The 22,775-nt window shown below is 46.0% G+C and overlaps 2 protein-coding genes across 4 annotated transcripts in view; both read right to left on the bottom strand.

The window, feature by feature from the left end:
* Window positions 1-1,332: 1,332 nt before the first annotated feature.
* FADD (Fas associated via death domain) lies at window positions 1,333-4,884 on the bottom strand. 3 transcript variants are annotated; one of them, XM_015421289.1, is made up of 3 exons: window positions 4,837-4,884; window positions 3,886-4,193; window positions 1,333-1,993 (listed from the first exon to the last, which is right to left on the bottom strand). In XM_015421289.1, the coding sequence occupies exons 2-3, from the start codon at window positions 4,181-4,183 to the stop codon at window positions 1,719-1,721; spliced, it is 573 nt and encodes a 190-aa protein (XP_015276775.1). In that variant the 5' UTR covers window positions 4,184-4,193; window positions 4,837-4,884; the 3' UTR covers window positions 1,333-1,718. The 3 variants fall into 3 exon arrangements, with proteins under 3 accessions (XP_015276775.1, XP_015276767.1, XP_015276783.1); XM_015421281.1 differs by having other exon boundaries at window positions 4,827-4,883; XM_015421297.1 differs by lacking the exon at window positions 4,837-4,884 and adding an exon at window positions 4,672-4,758.
* Window positions 4,885-6,018: 1,134 nt separating this feature from the next.
* LOC107118732 (glycine receptor subunit beta-like) overlaps window positions 6,019-22,775 on the bottom strand; it is a 46,162-nt gene continuing 29,405 nt past the window's right edge. The window contains exons 8-10 of the mRNA XM_015421089.1: window positions 21,446-21,598; window positions 13,192-13,484; window positions 6,019-6,805 (exon numbers count right to left, since the gene is read on the bottom strand). Coding sequence (XP_015276575.1) covers window positions 6,509-6,805; window positions 13,192-13,484; window positions 21,446-21,598 — 743 coding nt within the window. The 3' untranslated portion in view covers window positions 6,019-6,508. The remainder of the gene's footprint in view (window positions 6,806-13,191; window positions 13,485-21,445; window positions 21,599-22,775) is intronic.

Here is a 22,775-nt window from a genome sequence, read left to right as displayed (position 1 = left end):
GTCTACTGACAGGAAAAAATGTTGAATTAATTTAAAACGCCGTACATGATAAATGGGAAACATATTTTGGCACCTGACTCTCAAGCACATTGTCAGTGTGACAAATATCAAAACAACTCCACAACATTAAAGTTCCAAATTCATCAAAGGTTCAAAGACAGCAACTTTCGCCTCTATTCATGTAAAACTAGGTGGTTGTTCAGGATCTCACACATAAACCAGTATCTAGGGGTTTACAAGATTATGCATGGGGTAGAGCAGGTAGAGAAAGAAGTCCTTTTCTCCCTTTCTCACAATACAAGAACTTGTGGGCACTCCATGAAATGGCTGAGCAGTCGGGTTAGAACAGATAAAAGGAAGTCCTTCTTCACCCAAAGAGTGATTAACACGTGGAATTCACTACCCCAGGAGGTGGTGGAGGCGGCTACAAGTGGGAATTGGATAAACATATGGAGCAAAAGTCTATCAGTGGCTATTAGCCCCAAGGTATAGACAGGAACTCTCAGTCTAGGGCAAGTGATGCACTGTATTCTTGGTGCTTGGGGGGGGGGGCAACAGTGGGAGGGCTCCTTGTGTCCTGGCCCCATTGCTGGACCTCCTGATGGCACCTGGTATTCTTGGCCACTATGTGACAGAGGGGAATTTCACATTACCCTTTTTTAAGCCATTATTGTACCGTCTTGGAGTCAACCGGTACAGGGCTGCCATTTCACAGAGCCTTTACCCTTCCGGTAAGGAGCCGTCTCTGAAGCGGTTTGACATTTCAGACTGCACCGCTTGGTTTTCCCGCTCTTTTCGCCTGCGCGGGCAATCTCTGTCCCCTTTTTTTTTTTTTTGAACGTTCGTTTTAGAGTGCTATAGTGGTATAGGACTCTAAAACAAACATTAAAAAAACAAAAAAAAGATCGGAGATCGCCCGCACAGGCGGAAAAGGGCAGGCCGCCTTACGTCACTTCTGGGTTTTCCATGCAAGTGAAGTAGCGATATCAGTGACACCACTCCCCCCCCCAAGCAGCTGTGGGCAAAGAGCAGTGCCAGTGGGAGACCTCCCATTGTAGTAGGAGGGCCGGCGACCCCTGTGGTATGGTTTGCAAGGTGATTACAGTAGAGAAGCTTCCAGGCCTTACCATGGCCCTCATGAACAGTATCAAGAACTTGGCCAGGCCTGGAGCTCAAAGTGACATAATTCAGGTCAGATCCAAACTGACCACAAGTCTCATTTTAAGAGAGTTCACACTGAATGGAGATGGGGGGATCTTACTGGCCTCCTGATGGCACCTGGTATTTTTGGCCACTGTGTGACAGTGCTGGACTGGATGGGCCACTGGCTTCTCTTACGTTCTTAAGACTTTACAGCACAGTTTCTTCCAAACCATCACCATTCATATGTTAGCGTCTTTGTCACATGTTTTGGTTGCATTCCTCCTTCAAGAGGATGAATAGAGGATTTCTCTTAAAATCAACTTTTAATAGAACTATAACGGCTTTATACCTTAACAAGTATAAGGCTTGCACTTGAAATTCCACAGGCATCCCACTTTGTCATTCTTGGCACAAACCAGAGAGCGAAAGAAGTCTTAATTCCACTGCACGCAAACAAAGCAAGCAAGTATATGTACAAATGCAGCACATAAAGGGAATTCTACAAGAGCTGTTTTCCTGCTAATTTTTCGTTTAATATCTCAGTAAAGTTTTCTTCCCAGTGATTTTACGGCACTCTAGATGACCAGATGTAAAGCATCTTCCACTTTGTCTGCCACTAGGTTCATTTTACAAGCCCTGAGGGCTTTTACTAAGTCCTCAGCCTTCGCTTCTCTTCCTTTCAATTTCTTCCATGCTAGAAGGGATTGCATCATCTGCTCCTCTAAGTTGTATGAATGGGCAGCCACAATTCGATCTATTTTGGCATCTGAAATCCCAAGTTTCCGAATTAGCATCTTCCAGTTTTTTCCAACATTGTCACATATGACTTCAAAAGCTCTCTCCACTTTACCTAGAAGAGAAATTATGGCTCACGTAAAACACTGATTCACAACAGTACATTTAAGTAACCTGCTGCCACGTACCAAAGGACACCCTTCCCACTTGTAGGTCTCTGAACAGCTTGTGGGTTCTTAAATCCTCATCTGACTGGAACGTGACTCCAGTCTGAGGGCTTCTGATATCTGCCACTCCCCAATTTCTTTCTTCACACCGCATTGGCTACGGAGTTTCTGGGCATTCACAATTAACTTGACCTCAACCTTAATTCCCTCCCACTGAAGAAAACAGTCAAAAGGAAGAAAAGCCAGGCAAGAAGAGAAGAGATTGGATTTATTCCCCGCCCTTCACTACCTGAAGGAGTCTCAGAGCGGCTTACAAACTCCTTTCCCTTCCCCTCCCCACAACAGACACCCTGTGAGGCTGAGAGAACTCTCTTGGGAACTGCCCTTGAGAGAACAGCTCTGAAAGAATTTATGACTGACCAACAGCTGCATGTGGAGGAGTGGGGAATCAAACCTGGTTCTCCCAGATTAGAGTCTGTGTTCCTAACCACTACACCAAGCCGGCCCCCACAGACTCTCCAAAAGCAGCTATTTTCACCAGGGAAATTATCTGTGTTGTTTGGAAAGCTGTAATATTTGGAGATCTTCAGACCTCACCTTTAGGTTGGCAACTCTATAAACACTTCACTGCCTGTTTCTATCATAGTTGTTCAAGGTACAACAATCCTTGACAACCCTTGAGATGACAGCGGGACCCTTTTTCATGGGCTCATTTTATTATTTATTTAAAACAGCAGCTTGATTCCCCTCGGGCCAAATCTGAATTGCTAGATCTACAGAGTGAATCCCCTGCCCAACAATTACATTGGCCGCTGTATCTAAACTAAGCTAACCAGTTTCCCTGTCTAGTTTTTCCTTTAACTGACACTCAGTTGCTGGTGTCAGCTTTCTAAAGTCAGTCACAAAATGCTTGAGAGGGAGAATGGGAGTATGGCGGTGTGGGTGGGTTAAGGGGAATCTGAAATTTGCCCCCCCCCCCACAAGTGTTTCATTGTGGAGGAGGAGGAGATTGGATTTATACCCCACCCGTCACTACCCGAAGGAGTGGTTTACAGTCCCTTTCCCTCCCCTCCCCACAAAAAATACACTGTGAAGCAGGTGGGGCTGAGAGCTCTCTCTCTCTCTCTCTCAAATGCCCTTGAGAGAACAGCTCTGAGAGAACTTGTGACTGACCCAAGGTCACACCAGCAGCTGCATGTGGAGAAGTGGGAAATCAAACCTGATTCTCCCATATTTATTTTATTTATTTATTTATTATGGGATTTGTATCCCGCCCTACCCATTTGGCTCAGGGCGGCATATTAGAGTCCATGAGGAGGAGGAGGAGAAGAAGGAGGAGGAGAGATTGGATTTATATCCCTGCCCTTCACCCGGAGTCTCAGAGCGGCTTACAATCTCCTTTCCCCTCCCCTCCCCTCCCCGCCCCACAACAGACACCCTCTGAGGTAGGTGGGGCTCTTTCGAGGACTGACCTTTCAAGGACAGCTGTTGTCAGAACTATGGCTTGCCCAAGGTCATCCAGCAGCTGCGAATGGAGGAGTGGGGAATCAAACCCAGTTCTCCCAGATTAGAGTCCGTGCACTTCACCACTACACCAAATTGGGCCACAGCTTTTGTTTAAACACTACTATAAGGTACTGAAAAGCTCCCTGGGGGACTTATCAGCATGCATCAGGGCCCCAGGAAATGGTCAGCAGAGGTCCACTCACACATTGGTGCTTTCTCGCTGCAGGCCCTGAAAAGCTGCTGGGGGGGGGTCAACGCAAACCAGGGGCCCCTCCCCCATCACATACACCTCACTCTCAACGCTGCCACACAAAAGCAACACCAGTCCACCTACGTTTTTCTGCAGTGTCTGGTTGCTCAGCGGGATCGCCTTCTCCAGCCTCTTCAAAGTGCTCTAGCTTAGTTACCAGATCTTCTCTCTTCAGACTTTTGAGCATCTCTCTTAAGAAGGCTACATCGCAGGGAGTAATTTCTTGCTGTTCTAGGAGAATGCTGAAGAGCTCGATGCCCTTCTTCACAGCTTGCAGCTTCCCTTTACCAATTTTTGACTGGCACAGGAATTTGAGATTGGAGAGCTCATCTGGAGAGAGGCTGCTCGAAAACGAATTCAGTAAAGCCAAAAACGGGTCCATCCTCCGAAATCTAGGGGAAGGGACAGTGCTTAGAAAGCTTACAGAAATAGACATTCAAGATGATTTTCCAAGTTTCTGTTTTCTTTAGCTGTGGTAGATTTTCTGGGTTTTCTGGCCGTGGTCTTGGCACTGTAGGACCTGATGTTTCACCAGTAGGTCTGACTGGCATCCTGAGAGGTATAACACAGAAAGATGGAGTACTCTCTGTGTCAAGGTGACTCCATCTTTCTGTGTTATACCTCTCAGGATGCCAGTCACAGGTACTGGCAAAACGTCAGGTCCTACAATGCTAAGACCAGGGCCACACAACCCGGAAAATCTACAACAGCTAATGAACTCCGGCCCTGAAAGCCTTCCGACAACATATTTCTTACAACAACACCCCCCCCCCCAATAAGGGGGGGGGGAAATCTAGCAAAAGCACTATTAAATTCCAGAACTATTTCCTCCAGCTAGGAATTAATACTTTAACTCGCAAGAAATCTTACTTCCAATTTCACAACGTGCCAAGGAGCTCATACGAACTAGTCGCCCCCGCCCGCCCAAACTTCAGACCAACTCTAAATAAGTTTTTGGGTTGAAGGCAAAAGTTGCAAGAAATCCTAAAAGAGCAAAGGACATTTAAAAGTTTTCAAAAACACACGACATAGTACTTCCTGATCTCAGCCGGCCAGCTAGGAACTTCTCCCGACCCGCCTCCCAAATGCTCCGCCTATGCACGAAAGCGACCCGTCTCTCGCCGGAAATCACATGCGAGACTTGACAAGAACTGCAGGGCGCTCTACCGGACAGCAGAGGGCAGTGTAATCCAACTTTTATAGTGAATGTCAAGAATAGCTGCAAAAGCGAAGTAGACATTCTCAAACAGTTAAGAGATAACGAGTTGGAAAATTTGAATATATTAATTCTTATACAGTTCCAAAATTTGATTTATAATTGTGTTCCTAAATTGCCCCAAGATTAGCTAAAAAAAGGCATACTTTGGGGGGTGGGTTTCCCTCCTGGTCATAAAATTTTAAATCCATATGTTGTTGTTTTTACCAGGCATCTCACCCTTTGTGAACCTGGGGAGGATCTGTTTATGATGCCCTTGTACAAACTATTATTGCTGGGAATAATATATTTTTAAAGCTCCCTGGTCTGTGGCTTCAGCCTATAAAGCAGAATGTGTTATTGATATGTTTACATTTCATGTTTGTATGTTTTGCATGTTCGTAAACTGAAATTTAAAAAAAAATGCACACACGAGCTTCAGAGCTTTGAGGGAACATTGGCTACATGATAGAAATGTGGTTGGTAGGTTGGCTGAAATTACAGACCTGAAGGCCTGTGATGTCACCAAAAGCATCTTCCCTAGACTTCCCAATTTATTATCAAACTTTGCTTTAGAGAACTGAACTGAAGACAAGAATACGGATTTCTTGCTCGAGTCATTTTAATTGTCAGGATCTTTGTTCAGAAGGTGTCTTTGTGAACCTGGGGGAAACTTGAGCCTCTAGTATCCCAAATGGCATGGTTTAGTCATGGCGCAGAGACATAAAAACTGCAGAGTATACTTAGAGAATTCAGATTATTTTATACCACCAGTGGTATTTGAAGGGATTTGAGTTTTTTTGCTGTTTATTATGGACAGGATGATACTGTACTACTTCGAAACTCAAACAATTAAACATTCAGCTGTGGATCTGGGTCAGCATTTAGTCTTAGCATGTTTGGTGGCACATCACCCTTTGTTGCAGAAACAAAGAATGCATTTTAGTAAATGATCTGATTTTGCAAATTCTCTGATCTTTATTTTCCACATAGACAAGATCAGCTCAATACATACTTGGCCCACTTACAAAGTCTAAATAATCTGAATTACAACATCGGCCTCGGTCTTCCACATTGCCATTTAAATGTATACAAGCACAAGACGGGTCTTTGCTTTGGAAGTCATAAGGATACTACCATAGACTAGAATATTGATCTTACTGGTAATCAGCGTGCACATCAGTTTCATTGTCAGAAACACTTTTAACTCTTGGTCATGTTCATAGGGAACGTTGTCCAGCTTCAATATTGTAGTATGGATTATCCTTCATATGTTCTTAAAGCAGGATGTACGCTGTACATGTATATACAACAGTTGGCTCAAGCACAGACATTGTGGTGTCGTGCTTTCATTCAAAACCGCAACGCCAGTATTTGTTCCATTACAATCACATGGCATCTGAATATGCAATGTATTGTTTTGCAAATGCAAATAGTTGTTGCAGACTGGTCTTCATGATGTAATGAAATGGCATATATTGCACATACTTAAAAAAAAATTAAGGTTTTTTATCATAAGTATACGGACCAGTATATGACATTGAAGAACAGGAAGGTAAATGGGAAAAGTGCTCTTGCATAAAGATCAATCCGTTTCGCAGCTGAGGGGATCACAGGTTTGGGAGGAGGAGGTTTCTTGTTATTCTTTGCCTGAGATTTCCCAAGCCCGTTGTTGACTTCAATGGGCTTTCCGTAACAGTCATAGTTGGACAGTTCAAAATCTCTTGGCAGACTTCCAACGATACTGAAGTCATGGGACCGCAGGTCCGATTTCGAAGTGCAGACTTTTTTGCATCGCGTCTCTCCAACCTACAAAACACGAGAGTTTCAGAAGTGATACAATGCTTAAGAATGTCATTTTGAAGCACTAGAGCCCTGCAGGGCCCGCGGGTTTTAACATCGAGCTGATTACAAGCAGAGACATCTGAGAACAGCAGGGCGGTGGAAATCTATTCTGACAATATGCTATCCAAGTTAATTTTTAACTGCCGACAGCACTTTGTTTGTATTGGTTTTATTTGCGGTGTTTTAAACTACTGTATGATTTTAATCTGTATTTATTTATGTTGTATGCAGTGTTCCCTCTAAGCTGAGTTAGTGTGAGCTAGCTCACAGTTCTTTAGCCTCCAGCTCACACGTTTTTGTCTTAGCTCAGAGAGGAGGGCTCCAGAGCAAACTAATCTATGCAGTAACCAAATCGCTCGCTCACAACTTTTAATGACAGTAGCTCACAAAGAAGAATTTGTGCTCACAAGACTCCACAGCTTAGAGGGAACGAAGCCGCCCTGGGCCTGCTTTGCGGGGAGGGCGGGGTATAAATTCGATAATAAATAATAAATAAAAAATAGATACCTCTCCGATAATGCACACACAAATTCTCTGTCATTGGTTTTGCAAGGATTGCTGCTTAACCAGACTACTTAAGGCTGCGGTCACACGGAGCAGTAGCCACGCTACTGAGACGGATGATAGGCAGATTTTCTGGGTGCGATCACACCGCAACATCTGGGAAGCGTAGAGCTCCCATGGTGAACCCGAGGCTTCCCTCCGAAGATGTGCAGTTAAAAACTAGTACCTCCGAGGTACTAGTTTCCGGTAACCGCGGGGCAAGGGCGGGTGTCTGATCGTGTTTCCGGTGGCATCCGGCACCCACCCATGTTCCCTCGCAAAAAGGTGTGTCCACCCCACCCCTGGGTTCCCTTCCCAGCAGCGCTGTTCTCTTCTAGCGCAATTCAGATGAAGAGGAAAGAAGAGCAGAGGAACGCCGGCATCACCTCCTGGGCAAGGCACGAGTGCCGGGGCCGAGGGGGGGGCGTGCCGCCGCCGTGGGGACTCAAGGGAAAGACCATGGAGCAGGCTTTTCATGGGTGGGGGTGGGGTACGACATGCAAAAAGGTTTTTTTTCAAGTCTCCACGGGATGCGCACAAGCACCCAACGGCGCATGCGCACACTTCAGTTTAAAACCAAAACACAGCCTCGTTTGCCGCGCCGCTTCTTTGCCGCATTGTGTGATCGGCACCTCCCCCCTAACCATGGGACCTCGACGGGACCATGAGGGGACGTCTGATCGCGCAACCGTGCGTTATTTTGCACCGGGGCAAACAGCCACGCTTCCCCCCCACATTTTCCTGCCTGTGTGACCGGGGCCAGTGTATGGTTAGACAGTTGTGTCATGGTGAGTCCATTCCAGAATGAGGTAATAATCTGAGTCACCAGGTATGGGGGTAGCACACAATTCTTCTAGGGTAGGTCTACAAGAGGTAACCTGTAAGCGGCCTGAGAACACAAAGCTCCCAGGTGAAGACGTTCAAGGTTCCCAACCAGGTCTGGGTCTTACTGAAACTGCGCATTTTGATGTAAGACTTGTTTGGATTTCCCTTTAAATGAAATGGGTGACAACCAGAAATATGTGAAACACTTTCATACCAAATTAGGCGGTATTAGTTGAACTCGTTTTGCTTCCTTCAAAAGTCCTCAAATGTTTTGCTGGGGCTCCTTATCACGGGATGATCTCACACATGCCCAAATTATCCAGCCACGTATACAGGGGTCATTGTGTGGGACCCCCTCCAATGGAATCAGCCTCTTCTTCTCCCAGTGAGAAGTTGGTTTATTGGGTGTGCATTCAGTCCTACTTATCTGATTCAGTCATGTAGTTTCAGACTGCAGTTGCATAGGATCTGCTCATGGATAAGAAGTTAACCTATCAGCATAACGAGACAAACAATCCACAAGAATAACACACAATCCCAAGACAGTCTGGTATGAAAAAATATATACAGATGTGTGCTAGATGCCCACAGAATAATACAATGGCAAAAGAGACTAGATTAGTGTCTGTTTTTTGTGAATCTGTTATTTAGTGTTCTTTAACATTGCCAGATAGTACATAATTTTTAAAATAAGAGAAGGACACCTTTTGCCTTCATTATAGGCTTCCGAAACACAGCTGCATCTAATTAAGAACATATTTACATTCCTAGAAGGACGGAGGTACTGATGCACAGTCTGGGTCCATTTGACCCTTAACAGTTGCTCACTGCTTTTAATTTAAGGAATATTTCATTGGGAACATTTGGCTATCTCAGGAGAATATATAGTTAACCAGAGAGAAGTACTACTGGACATGTGATTGCACTGGAGGTTTCATTTGTATTTTTGCCCAGTGGTTAAACTTTGGAACAATTGTTTTCTGGTCTTTATTTCATATTTTGTATATGTTTGATTGTATATATTTTTACATGTTAGCCAGTATGTCCTATTTGCATTAGACCTCTGAGGAAGGCCTGTGAAGGCCGAAACGCGTTAGGTCTATTTCATCAGCCTTTGTATTTTTATATTTGTATATGAGGTATGAATGGGCCCTTATTTGTTATTTTGATTTGTGTTTAATAAATACATGTATATTTTTGTATGTTTTATAATTAGATTTTTAGACTTGGCCCTTTTCTATTCTTGACTAACCTTTTTAAGTTCTGAATTCTAGGTTTTGGATTCAGTTTTTTTCCCCTTTTCCCTTTTTTGTCCTTATTGTGTGTTACCCAGAACATTGGTAGGGGCTCATGGTCACACTGAATTTATTTATTTTCATTACATTTATACCCCGCCCTTCCCGCGAACGGGCTCCTGCGAATGAGTTAACAACAACTGGCTGAGGACCACGTTTGTGTACCTGTTTTGGGTGTCAGCACTGGGTTGTGGGTAGCCAAGAGTACACATGGCTGGAGGGACAAGTCCCAACACAAGGGGACAGAATTACAAAGTGAAATGTTGTAGAAAATCTTTCTGGAAGCCAAGGCAGGACCAAGAGGAAAAGCAGACAGAAATACTGGGGGATACAGGCTCTGGCTACATATTAAAAGGTAAAGGTTTCCCTTGCTCGAAAGCCAGTGGAGTCCGACTCTAGGGTTGCAGTGCTCATCTCCGTTTCCGAGCCGAAGAGCCAGCGCCGTCCGAAGACGTTTCCGTGGTCATGTGGCTGGCATGACTAGAAGCCGAGGCGCACGGAACGCTGTTACCTTTCCACCGAAGCGGTACCTATTTATCTACTTGCAATTTCTTGCTTTCGAACTGCTAGGTTGGCAGGAGCTGCGGCCAGAGACGGGAGCTCACTCCGTCACGCGGCACTCGGGTCTCGAACCGCTGAACTATCAACCTTCCGGTCTGCAGTTCAGCGTCTTAACCACTGAGCCACCGCAGCCCTCAACTACATATTAGAAAGTCCTTATTTGGGGTGTGGGTGGGGAGTTGATGATACTAGGATCATGTCTCAAATATGCAATGGGAGTTTTGTACTTCCTGGATGCTCGCCAGTCCTTTTCTATTCATGATCTTGACCTGGGGAGAGAAGCCGCTTCGGCCTTCTCCTCCTGCACTGTTTCTGCATCTTGAAGCTGCCTTGCGGAGCTGTTATTGGCTGCAATGCTCCCTCTAAGCTGTGGAGTCCTGTGAGCAAAAATTCTACTTTGTGAGCAGCTGGCATTAAAGTTGTGAGCAGGCGATTAGGCTGCTGCATAAATCCGTTTGCTCTGGACCCATCCTTCCTGAGCGAAAACAAAAATGCGTGAGCCGGAGGCTAAAAAACTGTGAGCTAGCTCACACTAACTCAGCTTAGAGGGAACACTGATTGGCTGTGTTGCAAAAAGCTGCATGTAGCCACATAAGTAATGTAATCCCTCAGTGGAGCCAGCAGCGGCTCCATAGGGCAGTTTGAGAACACAAAAGCAGTGTGGCGAGGCGGCTGAACCCACTCCTAGGTGTCATGCTGTACGTATGAGCAAAAAAGGACGAGTGTGCATCTGGGAGACATCGTCTCCCATCCCATATCTGAAACAATTACATTTCTACATTTCTACAATTATGACAATCACCAACACACCCAGGGACTTTATAAAGTGCAATGAGTGCAGCCATTTGTAAAGTTTCTAGCAAAGTGCAGATATAAGACCAAAATGTGCATTTATAGGAAAAATGTATAGCTAAGCTTGAGAGCCAGCAGATGCCGAGAAAATACAAGATTAATTCTGAGCAGGAGACGCAGAGCACAGGCTCCGAGTATAAAGCGATCTGACGAAGCATTGAGGGAAACTGATTGTTTACCCGGGAAATCTGTAGTCGCATGGCAATTGTTGGAAGCAGCAGCAGCACTGCATGACGTAAAATAAAGGAGGAGGAAGAAGCAGCAGCAGCATATTCGTGGACTGTAATGGGACTAGAATCATTTTTGCACAGTGAACATTGGTGTTTGAGTCACTGTGGTCCATTTGTGGCTGAAGTAAGTATATTACAGGGAAGTAGTAAGTATATTACAGGGAAAATCCTAAATAGATGTAGGTCCAGCAATGAATGTTATAGTGACTATTGTTAACGTATTTTTAGAATCAATGAATGTGTCAACTTGATGGTAACACTGAATGTGAGATTCCTATATAGGGTAAGATGGATTTACTTATCAACTGTTATACTCACTTTATTTTATAGAGACACCAATGTAATATAATGTAATTTCAATGTAATAGCACTGGAATTCTGTGTTTAGAGATTTGTTCCTGAGGAAAGACCAGAGGTCTGAAACACTTAAATACCCCCAGAATATACCCTATGTTTTCACCATTGACTTCAATGGCCATAGGATATAATGGGGCTGAAATTGACATTCGGCTGGCCAAAAGACTCTCAAATCAGCTCCTACTGATGAAACTGACATGTGGGAGTCTTACTGCCAGCCAAAATTGATTCTGCCCGATTTGGCCGAATCTGAATGGGCCAAAATATATATATATATATTGCACACCCCTACTCTCCAGTCTCTCTCTAGCTCCTGTTATACTTTTGTTGCTCCTCCCTTGTTCCAACCCCTTAATTAAGATTACATTTCTCTACAAGCATAGTTGGACCACTTTTAATGTTATACCAGACCGTCTTGGGATTGTGTGTTATCCTTGTGGATTGAAGCTTGGTGGAACCAGCTGGCTGCCTGGGTGGGATGGAGCTCAGCTGGCACCTGGGTAGGTAATGCAACTATTTCAGCCTTCTTGCTGCAGCTCCGGATGGCCGGTCAGAAGGGGAAGCAGACCACATACCTGGAGGCCCTGGTTACGTCTGATACTGGGTAATCATACAAAGAAATTATCTAAGGTCGTGTCTGACTTATTATGAGTCTCAAAGACAGTTTTACACTGATTCTAGGTCCTTCAGCTCAGATGTTTGGGAGATCTTTACAGGACATTGTACAAGATGAGCTGGAAAGCCAGATTGTCTATGACAGGAGTGCAAATGTGGCTTTGTTCCCAGTGAAGCATCCCAAAAAAATGAAGTAAATACCAGCACAGGCTGCGGAGTTATTTCAGATGGGAATGCTATCCTATTTACTATTGGCAAAAAGAGCTGAAGGCAAAAATCCCAGACAAGATGGGGAGCAGACGAGCACAGAACCCTCCAAAAGATGTTTCCCGATCCAAAGTTTCAAGCCAATTCATCAGAATGTTAGTGCTCCGTGCTTAGTGACAGACAGAGAAGATGAGCAAGATTCTTTCTCTATTTTCGATTGGACATGGATAATGTCTAATGCTGATTCATTGATAACACAAATAAGGCTGAAAACGGCGTGCATTTTCATGAGAAAGATTTGTCTGAGGAAACAGAAAATGACATGAAAACAAAAAAAATCTTGGAATTTAATTCACAAAAGGGAGAAATGAAATTGCACTGGGAATTTTGGGGCTTGAAACAGCAGGTATGGGCATTCAGCCACGTCCCAAAGTGTGTAGTTTAGCCTTGAATCGGCATTTGTGTCTGGCTGTTGGAACATGCTTTATTTTGCAGCATTACAAACAAATTTAACTAATGCTGTATGCACCTAAAACCACTGAGCAAGGGAACCTTTACCTTTACCTATGCTTAACATGGTCTCTGTCTGATATCATGAATGTCTGAACAATGCGTGGGCTGGCCACCCACACCACCGATGTTCCCTCTAAGCTGAGTTAGTGTGAGACAGCTCACAGTTTTTTAGCCTCCGGCTCACACATTTTTGTCTTAGCTCAGGAAGGAGGGCTCCAGAGCAAACTGATTTATGCAGTAGCCAAATCATTTGCTCACAGCTTTAATGCCAGTAGCTCACAAAGTTGAATTTTTGTTCACAAGACCCCACAGCTTAGAGGGAACATTGCACACCACCCACGTGCACACTGACCTGTAGAATGCTGATGTGCACAGGTGTGCCTGTACCATTCACTGTATTCTTCTTAGTGGCATTTCCACCTTTCCCTTCGGCTTGCTCTGTCTTTGCCATCTTTGCCTTTTCAGCTTCAATTCTCTTTGGGTTGTTCAGCATGACTTGAACCACGGCATACTCAACCAGAGAAGCAAACCCAAAGAGAAGGCACGCAATAAGCCATACATCTAAGGCCTTCACATAAGACACTTTGGGGAGTTCAGCAGCAAGCGTTGTACATTCAGATGCCAAGCTGAGCACTGAAAAGATACCTGGGGGGGGGAGGGAGAAAAAAATTATCAGTGCATTAAGTAAGGGAAACCTCCCTGCATTGCTAACCCTTTCCCCTTCTGCTACATCTCACACAATGAAAGCTGCCAGATTTTAAACAATATTTCAAAAAAGGGACACAACTGATGGATGTACCGCCACCCCGCCTGTCAGTGCAGGAGATGAATATGAATGTATATGGTGAATTATGGAATCAGTCACACACAGCAATGCATAGTAATTCTGAGCACATTCAGAACATAATTTCATTGCTGCCCATGGCACATGATTTTAAGATGTGGATAGTGATCTAAGATCATCATTCAAGAAGACCGAATTTAAAAGAAAAAAAAACTTCCTGACTCTAAAAATGTAGTATGTTGGAGAGATGTCCCAACATTAAATGCTCGCTTTCTATATCCACAGGGTTTTCTTTTTACATAAAGGAACATTCAAATATACACTCCTCCCCCCCCCCCAATATTCTGAAGTAGTACAATCCAAGTCGGCTGGATCCTTGGACTTGCATCCATCTTCAGACCAAGTCAACTGCCTTTCAGAATGCTCCTTTCCCACCTCACCACTAAGCTCAAGGATAGGGGTGTCAAACATGTGGCCCGTGGGCCAGATTAGGCCCCTGGAGGGCTTGTATCAGGCCCACAGTGAAACTGGCTGTCTTCTGCTGCTTCTTCCAGTTCTGCTGCTGCATCATCATAGGTTTGCAGCTTACAAATACACACAGCTGAACAGCAGACCCAATATTGCAACAGCACAGAGATTTTGATGCAATAATTCAGAGCAAGAGGTATCAGTGATCAGATAAATAAACAAAATATCGCAAGAGTGCTAAATGTTTTAAGTTAAAAAACCCACACCCTTTGTGTTTGTGTCCTTTATTAAAGTTTGTATCTCTGCTACCTGGCACTACATTTTATGACACCCGTGGCCCGGCCCAACAAGGTCTCATTTATGTCAGATCCGGCCCACATAACAAATGAGTTCGACACCCCTGTCCTAGGATGTTATTGAATTGCAACTAGGAAAGGAGAAAGAATTTGTTCTGCTTAATTATGCTATAAATGCTAGCGTGTATCTTTGTCAATTTATCCCCTTGATGCTGGGTCCTTTTTGCCCAATAAAAAAGCAGAGAAAACAGACTACACGGCCTCCTCTGTGACTGCCCTGTTGTGGGGACACAATGTGGGGACTGAGGGTGTTGACAGCTGCAGCAAATCCCCCAGGAAGCTGCAACAATGAACCCAAGCACTTTGTCTACATATAGCTATATATATTGGGGGGGGGGGGGAGAATAAGGTATTACATCACAGAGAGGGCTGTGGCTCAGATCCAGGTTCAAACCCTGACATTTTTAAATAGAAAGGCTCTCAGCAAAAGACCTTTGTTGCAAAAGACTTTTGAGACCCTGTACACAACAGGGCCCACTTTAAGGGCTGGCCGAGTGTCAAGGCTCATCCAGAGGCGATAGACTCTGGATATCAGTACTGGAAGACATCAGGAGAAGACAGGGCTGCCAAGTCCCCACTGTGTGTACAGCGGGGGACTCCAGCGCCGCTCCGGGAGTGCAACCACATCACCCGGAAGTGACGCAACCGGATTGGGGGCGGGGCTGCGGGCATCCGAGGGAAAACCATAGAGTTCTCCCTCGGATGACCGCAGCCCCGCCCCCAATCCGGTTGCGTCACTTCCGGGTGACGTGCTGACGCCGGGCACGTCGCATGCTTTGAGGGTGGGGTTTCCCCCGGGGCAACAGGCATTTGGGGTGGGGGTTTCCCCGCCCCCGGGGGGACTTGGCAAGCCTAGGAGAAGATGGCCTCTGTCGTGCTTGTTAGCTCTCCAGCACACCTGGTTAGCCACTGTGTGACACAGGATGGCAGGACTAGACGGACATCTGGTTTGACCTAGCAGGGCATTTCTTATTTTCCTATGGCCTGGCAGGGGTCCCCCCTGTTTACCCAGCAAACCTGGCCTCTTATTTCCACCAGGAATGGGAGATCATCACAGCAATGTCACAGGAGCTGCTGAAGCTGTCTCCAACTTCATGCTCTTTTTAGCTTTGCCAGCTCAGATAGAGAACAGTTCTTCCAGAAGGGCATGTGTATAAATGTCCAGGTGAGTGGGTGGCGTGATTGCTGTGGGCACATGTCAGCTAGGCAGCTGCCATCCCAGGTGTGTGTGTGTGGGGGGGAGGCTGATGAATAGTCTGTTGCGGCGCTGGAATCTTAGCTTTCGTTTTTGCTTGCCTAGTCTTATCTGCTAGCTTGGCCCGGTGGCCTTGGTATCCTGTTACTGCTTTTCCCTGGGAACGCAGACCTGTTAGCTTTGGCGGGCTTTTGCTGAATCCCTGATTGGCTCTCGGCCATCAGGGGCCCCTCTTCGAATGTAGTGTGACTCCCGTTTTTGCGCCCTTGCAATTAGTTCTGACACTGAATGCATGCACAGATGACCTGCCTTTCCCGTACTCAATAGACTTGATCCTTCTGAAGGAACGTTATTGAGACTGATTGCTGTGGGATAGCAGGGCATTGGAGGGCACCTGGAACCTGGCAGATACTCATTGTACACTTCACTTAGAAGGCATCCAGTTCGGATGGCATTTTGGAGGAGTTATAAAATGAGAATAAAAATTATAAATAGTAAGAACCCCTGTACATAAAGGTAAAGGTTCCCTTGCTCGAAAGCCAGTCGAATCCGACTCTAGGGTTGCGGTGCTCATCTCCGTTTCAAAGCCGAAGAGCCAGCACTGTCCGAAGACGTTTCCGTGGTCATGTGGCCGGCATGACTAAACACCGAGGCGCACGGAACACTGTTACCTTCCCACCGAAGTGGTACCTATTTATCTACTTGCAATTTCTTGCTTTCGAACTGCTAGGTTGGCAGGAGCTGGAACTAGAGACGGGAGCTCACTCCGTCGGGTCTCAAACTGCTGAATTTTCTAATTCTTAAAGCGATCCATCCATATCTAGCCACTAGAAGAGTTACCTCTGAGTGTCTGTCCGCCAGGAGATTTTTCATAATATGAACTCTTTGCCTACTAGTGAGAGGTAAGGACTTGGGGAGTGGAAGTGATTTATGGAGATTATTATATGCCTTACAGTCAAAAATAATATGTTCTAAATTTTCGATGCCTTTGTTACAGCGGGGACATATACGTTCCTCAAATGGGATTTTCTTATACTTTCCCTCTGTAATTGCTAGAGGAAGGGCGTCCCAGCACATAAGAGTAAACGTTCTCCTATATTCATGGTTTGACAGTTGGTGAAGATAGGCCATAGAACTTATTCTGTTAGTGGGGTTCAATAGTGTATATTTTAGTAGTATATTTAAGGCAGATTTGTATTTTATCCTTAAAGTAAAGTAAAGGTAAAGGTTCCCTTGCTCGAAAGCCAGTCGAGTCCGACTCTAGGGTTGCGGTGCTCATCTCCGTTTCAAAGCCGAAGAGCCAGCGCTGTCCAAAGACGTTTCCGTGGTCATGTGGCCGGCATGACTAAACACCAAGACGCACGGAACGCTGTTACTTTTCCACCGAAGTGGTACCTATTTATCTACTTGCAATTTCTTGCTTTCGAACTGCTAGGTTGGCAGGAGCTGGAACTAGAGACGGGAGCTCACTCCGTCATGTGGCACACTCGGGTCTCGAACTGCTGAACTACCGACCTTCCACAGCCTGCAGTTCAGCGTCTTAACCACTTGAGCCACCGCAGCTCCCATTTTATCCTTAGCAATGTGTAAAACTATTTTTATCTGGTCTATGACTGTTATAATAAACTTCTGTTCTTCTACTCATTGTACATTTTCAACAGGATTCAAGAGGCCAGCTCAGGCCATCTGAGAGCATACATTAACCAATTCAAGCCAGAGCATGAGTTAAATCTGCTATCTTCTTTTTTCCGCCTCTCTCTATAATGAGACACTTATGTCTTTGCGGTTGACGAGCGCCAGTTCTGACCATGCATTTTTAAAACATCAATGAAATGGTGTTTCAGATGGCACAAAAACAGGAAGTGAGGCAGCAACAGAATTCCTGCAGGGAATGTAGCAATCCAACGTTGGTCGTGATCACATGCACAATTAGCCACGCCATCGGCGCGAATGCCGGGCAGATTAAAAGGGCGCGATCGGACACGAACATCTGGGAAGCGCCCCGCACCCGTCAGCAACCCATTTTGCTCCACCGCAGAAGCAGAGTAAAAAGACACTGGTGAAAATCTGGTAGTAAAGGGGTTGCGATGGGCCACGGAAAGACTTTCCCGTGTCTGATCGCTCCAGCGCGCACTCATGGCGTCCCGATGGTCTGATCAGGCCATCCCGACTCCGTGCCGTTGTTTCCGCCTCCTGTCTTAGAATGCCAATATCATAATGCCCCTATATAAATCAATGGTGCAACCTCATTTGGAACACTGTGTGCAGTTCTGGTCACCACACCTTAAAAAGGATATTATAGCTTTGGGAAAAGTGCAGAAAAGGGCAACTCGAATGATAAAAGGGTTGGAACACTTTCCCCATGAGGAAAGGTTAAAGCGCTTAGGGCTCTTTAGGTTGGAGAAACGACGACTGAGGGGTGACATGATCGAGGTTTATAAGATTATGCATGGGAAAGAGCAGGTAGAGAAAGAGGTACTCTTCTCCCTTTCTCACAATACAAGAACTCGTGGGCACTCCATGAAACTGCTGAGCGGTCGGGCTACGACAGATAAAAGGAAGTACTTCTTCACCCAAAGAGTGATTAACACTTGGAATTCACTGCCACAGGAAGTGGTGGCGGCTACAAGCATGGACGGCTTCAAAAGGGAATTAGATAAGCATATGGAGCAGAGGTCCATGAGTGGCTATTAGCCACAAGGTATAGATAGGGGCTCTGGGGCAAGTGATGCTCTGTCTTCTTGGTGCTTGGGGGGGTCAACAGTGGGAGGGCTTCTAATGTCCTGGCCCCACTGGTGGACCTCCTGATGGCACCTGGTATTTTTGGCCACTGTGTGACACAGAGTGTTGGACTGGATGGGCCTTTGGCCTGATCCAACATTGGCGTCTCTTATGTTCTTATGTTCTAATGCGCATCATTGCAAACTGCATAGGGAGCCCTCAGTGCAGAGATGCGATTCATTGACCCCTTGTTGAAGTGCACCAGAAACAAATGGCAAAAAAAACCCCAACAACTCACCCACGGTTGTGTCTGATTACGTAGTGGCGGATTGTGCCCACAGCTTCCGGGGACTGTGTGATCGCGTAACTGCGGGTCAAATTCCTACAGAGCAAATAGCCTTGCTTTCCCCACACACACTTTTATCTTGCTCGTGTGACTGCAACCATCGTCTACATGCCAGATGTGCAGTATCTTTATACATCCCACAACAACCTGGAAAGTTTATTACTGCAACCCGGAGACTTATTTTGCTACCTGTAACTCTACATACCACGTTCAACAAATACCTGCATTTGATAGTAAAGTCCCAAGAGTATTCTTTGGTTGGCCATACTCTTTAACGTTTGTAGTTCACAGCTATTAAAGTCTGAAAAGTAACTTCTAAAATCCATTGACTGAAAAAAGAAAGCAACTTGATTTTCATAGCTTTGGTTGGCCGGGCAGCTAAGGTCACAGTGATCTGCTGCCAGTTTCCGTTTGTCTTGAATCCCAGGGTAAAAGTTCAATCTTTGAGTGACTGAAGGGAGAAAAAGATATATTTCATGAGGTAGCCCCTTTGCTCTGAAACAAAGAGTTATTCTCTCCCCGGCAAAAGCAAGCAACATGTATTTTTGAGCATTCTGGAATTAGGAGGGGAGTGGGGATTTAATCTAAGAACAGGGGTGCCAACTCCCAAGTTGGGAACTACCTGAAGATTTTGGGAGGTGAAGTCCGGGGAAGGAGAGGTTTGGGGAAGGGGAGGGACCGCAGCAGAGTATAACGCCATGGAGTCCACCATCCAAAGCAGCCATATTCTCCAGGGGAACGGATCTTGGTTCATCTGGAGATCAATTATAATAGTGGGAGATCTCCAGGGGCCACCTTTATATTTCACGGGAACCAAGTGCTTGTCGGCAGGGGTCATTCCGAGGGGGAACAAGCAGGTTTATGGCGTGCCGGGAGTAACAAGCCCAGGAGTAGGGAACCCAGGCATACTTCCCCAGCCAGCTCGCCACAGCGGGTTGGCTGGGGAAGAAGAAGAAGAAGAAGAGATTGGATTTATACCCCGCCATTCATTCGGAGTCTCAGAGCGGCTTACAAACTCCTTTCCCTTCCCCTCCCCACAACAGACACCCTGTGGGGTGGGTGGGGCTGAGAGAACTCTGACACAAACTGCTCTTTTTCAAGGACAGTTGTGCCAGAGTTATGGCTTGCCCAAGGTCATCCAGCCAGGTGCAAGTGGAGGAGTGGGGAATCAAACCCGGTTCTCCCAGATTAGAGTCCACGCACTTAACCACTACACCAAACTGGCTCTCGCAAGGGAAGGGAACGGCAGGCAGGAAGACTTGCCCCCCCTTTTCTCCCGAGCCTCTCAGCTTTTGCGGAGAAACATGGGGAAGTGGGGGGGGTTTAAATCTGGGGAAGGGAAAGAAAGGCATTTTAAACATGCCTGGGTTCCCTGCCCAATCTTCTCCAGGTGCCCCGGGATCAGGCGGGAAACACAGGAACGCTTGCATGCCTGCCCTTTGGCAGGGGGTGTGGCATAGGCAAATAAGTTATGCGAATGAGTTGTGCAAATGAGCTCCTGCACCTCTTTTCCTACGGAATGACCCCTGCTGGTCAGTATGATAAACAAAAGGTTAAGGAAAAACGAGAGCCCGTTGCCTTCAAGTACTCGGAGTAAGGATGGAACAGACCCAGTCTGGTTCTCGTGATAAAACAAAAAAACCCAATGCCACTGCTCGTTGAAGCAGTGATCTAGAACCCCATGGGGAATGGAAGGTCTGTCTCAATAGGGTTTAGACTGCGACTTGTCCGTCTTGGCAAGGCACAGAGTCAAAACCCATAAAGCGAAGTGTTTTCTTCTGTTAAAGAAATCATCCTCTAATGGGGAAAGGAAAGGAAAGAGGACTCCCCTCCTTGGATTCCCCCCCCCCCCGAGTAATGATATGTCTGCTCCGCAATCTTGCAGATCCGCAGTATAATCCCTTGCAATGGGAAAAGAAAAAAAGCTGAATAATTTTCTAGGACTCTTGAGATACTATAAAAAGGTAAAGGTTTCCCTTGCTCAAAAGCCAGTCGAATCTGACTCTAGGGGTGCGGTGCTCATCTCCATTTCCAAGCCGAAGAGCCAGCGCTGTCCGAAGACTTCTCTGTGGTCATGTGGCCGGCATGACTAGACACCAAGGCATGTGGAATGCTGTTACCTTCCCACCAAAGTGGTACCTATTCATCTACTTGCAATTTCTTGCTTTCGAACTGCTAGGTTGACAGAAGCTGGGGCCAGAGACGGAAGCTCACTCCATCATGCGGCACTCGGGTCTCGAACTGCTGAACTAACGACCTTCTGGTCTGCAGTTCAGCATCTTAACCACTGAGCCAGCGCAGCCCTACTGAGATACTATACTCAGACCCAAAATCTGTAACAGGAAGTAGTGTCCTAGAATTTCATCAGCACTGCCCATGTACCACCGAATCATAGCGGAACCAAGCCTATATACCTAATAGTTTCAATATCTAGCACCTATTATTCCACTTCTCCCCAAACGTGTGTCCTTCCCAAATTTCTACTCACAGTTGCACTCACATACTTCACTGGAGCTTGTCTGGGGCAGATCCAGGGACAACCTGAATGTGCGCCTACATATCTTTCCTTTTAAAAAGTGGAGACATACATAGGACTGAAAAAGAGGAAGTTTGGATGGAAGTGGAGAACATGCAATGAGAATGTAATTGCTTCCAGGGCCTCTCGCTCCTGAAGCAACCGCAAATGGATCTGGTGGCGCTACGTGGATCTGACAGTTAAGCGTCAATGTCGGTTACCCAGGGGCACTCTTGCAGCACTCGCATCGGGATTGATCCAAAACGACAGCCAAGAGAGAACAACAATTAGCAGTGTAGGAGCATAAACACCCATCATGTAAAAGCCAACTTGTCTTCTTAAAGTGAAGATCACTTCTATGCACGTGTAATAACCTTTGAAGAAAGAAACACGTTTAGATTCTCGTGGTTCTACACGTTCCAGTCTTCGTACAGGTGCTGCTGAAGAGAGCAGGCCGTTTGAATACATTTAACAACCAGTCCCTCAAAGACGGCTGATAGAAAGTTGACAAGAAGCGGCGACCCGCGATACTCGCGCGGGGGGGGGGGGGGAGAGCTCCACGCAGAGGAGGAAGCCACCGCAGGTAAGCCTTCTCCCCTGCCCCTACCTGGCCCCGACGCCGAGGGCCATGCGGCTCCGAGCTGCTGGACCCGCCAAACCTCCCCCACCCCCCACGGCAACAGCGGCGAGGCCTGAGCTCAGCCCACCAAGCCTTCTCCCTCTCCCTTCCCCTAGCGGCAGCAAGGCCTGGCCGGCCAATCAAGCCTTCAACCTCCCCCCCTCCAAGCAGCGGCGGCGAGGCAGTTCTCAGAGCTTTCCCCGTGCATGCGCAGGGAATGCTCTTTTACTTTTGGAGGGATTTAAGTATCCCCCCTATATTTTTTTCAACTTTTCAGATTTTTCTGCTCATCTGGGGATTGCCCCAAATGTGCAGGAAATTCTCTTTGCCCCCTAGGTGCCCCTGATGTGCGGATTTAAATATCCGCACGCAGGGGACGCCTTGGCTATTAGATATATAGATTCTAGATGCTCATAATTTTGGTTATAAAGCAAAGGTTCTTAATATTACAACAAAGATGTAGGATCTTACGAGGCACACATGGAAGCAGTTATTCTAGCCCTCGCCCCCCCACCAAATATAGTAGAAGCCAAAAATGAGAGATCATGGGAGGAAGTGGAAATCCAAAAACAACATCCGTGACAAAAATAACGAAGAGTCAATAAAAATATGTTGCAAAATAATTTACCGTAGTAATTCTGTAGAATATTCTCTAGAGTGTGAGCGGTGATAGAAGAGAATTTTCTACAGAATTACTACAGTAAATGATTTTGCAACATACTTTTATTGACTCTTCGTTATTTTTGTCACGGATGTTGTTTTTGGATTTCCACTCCCCCCCCCCCAAAAAAAAAACCTGATTCTGACATTGGGGAGATCTTCAGTAACAGTACGGGATTCTGAAGCTTGAGAGAGAATCAGCAGAAATCACTCCTTCCCTTTGTGTCTGAGCTCTTCCATAAAGGCAGCTAGAGTTCATAAGGCGGGGGGGG

This window comes from Gekko japonicus, unplaced genomic scaffold (genome assembly GCF_001447785.1).
Source record: "Gekko japonicus isolate JY-2015 unplaced genomic scaffold, Gekko_japonicus_V1.1 scaffold644, whole genome shotgun sequence".
NCBI classification, from domain to species: Eukaryota; Metazoa; Chordata; class Lepidosauria; order Squamata; family Gekkonidae; genus Gekko; species Gekko japonicus.
Note: the sequence above shows the minus strand (reverse complement) of the source record. Positions and strands in the feature narration are given on the sequence as shown.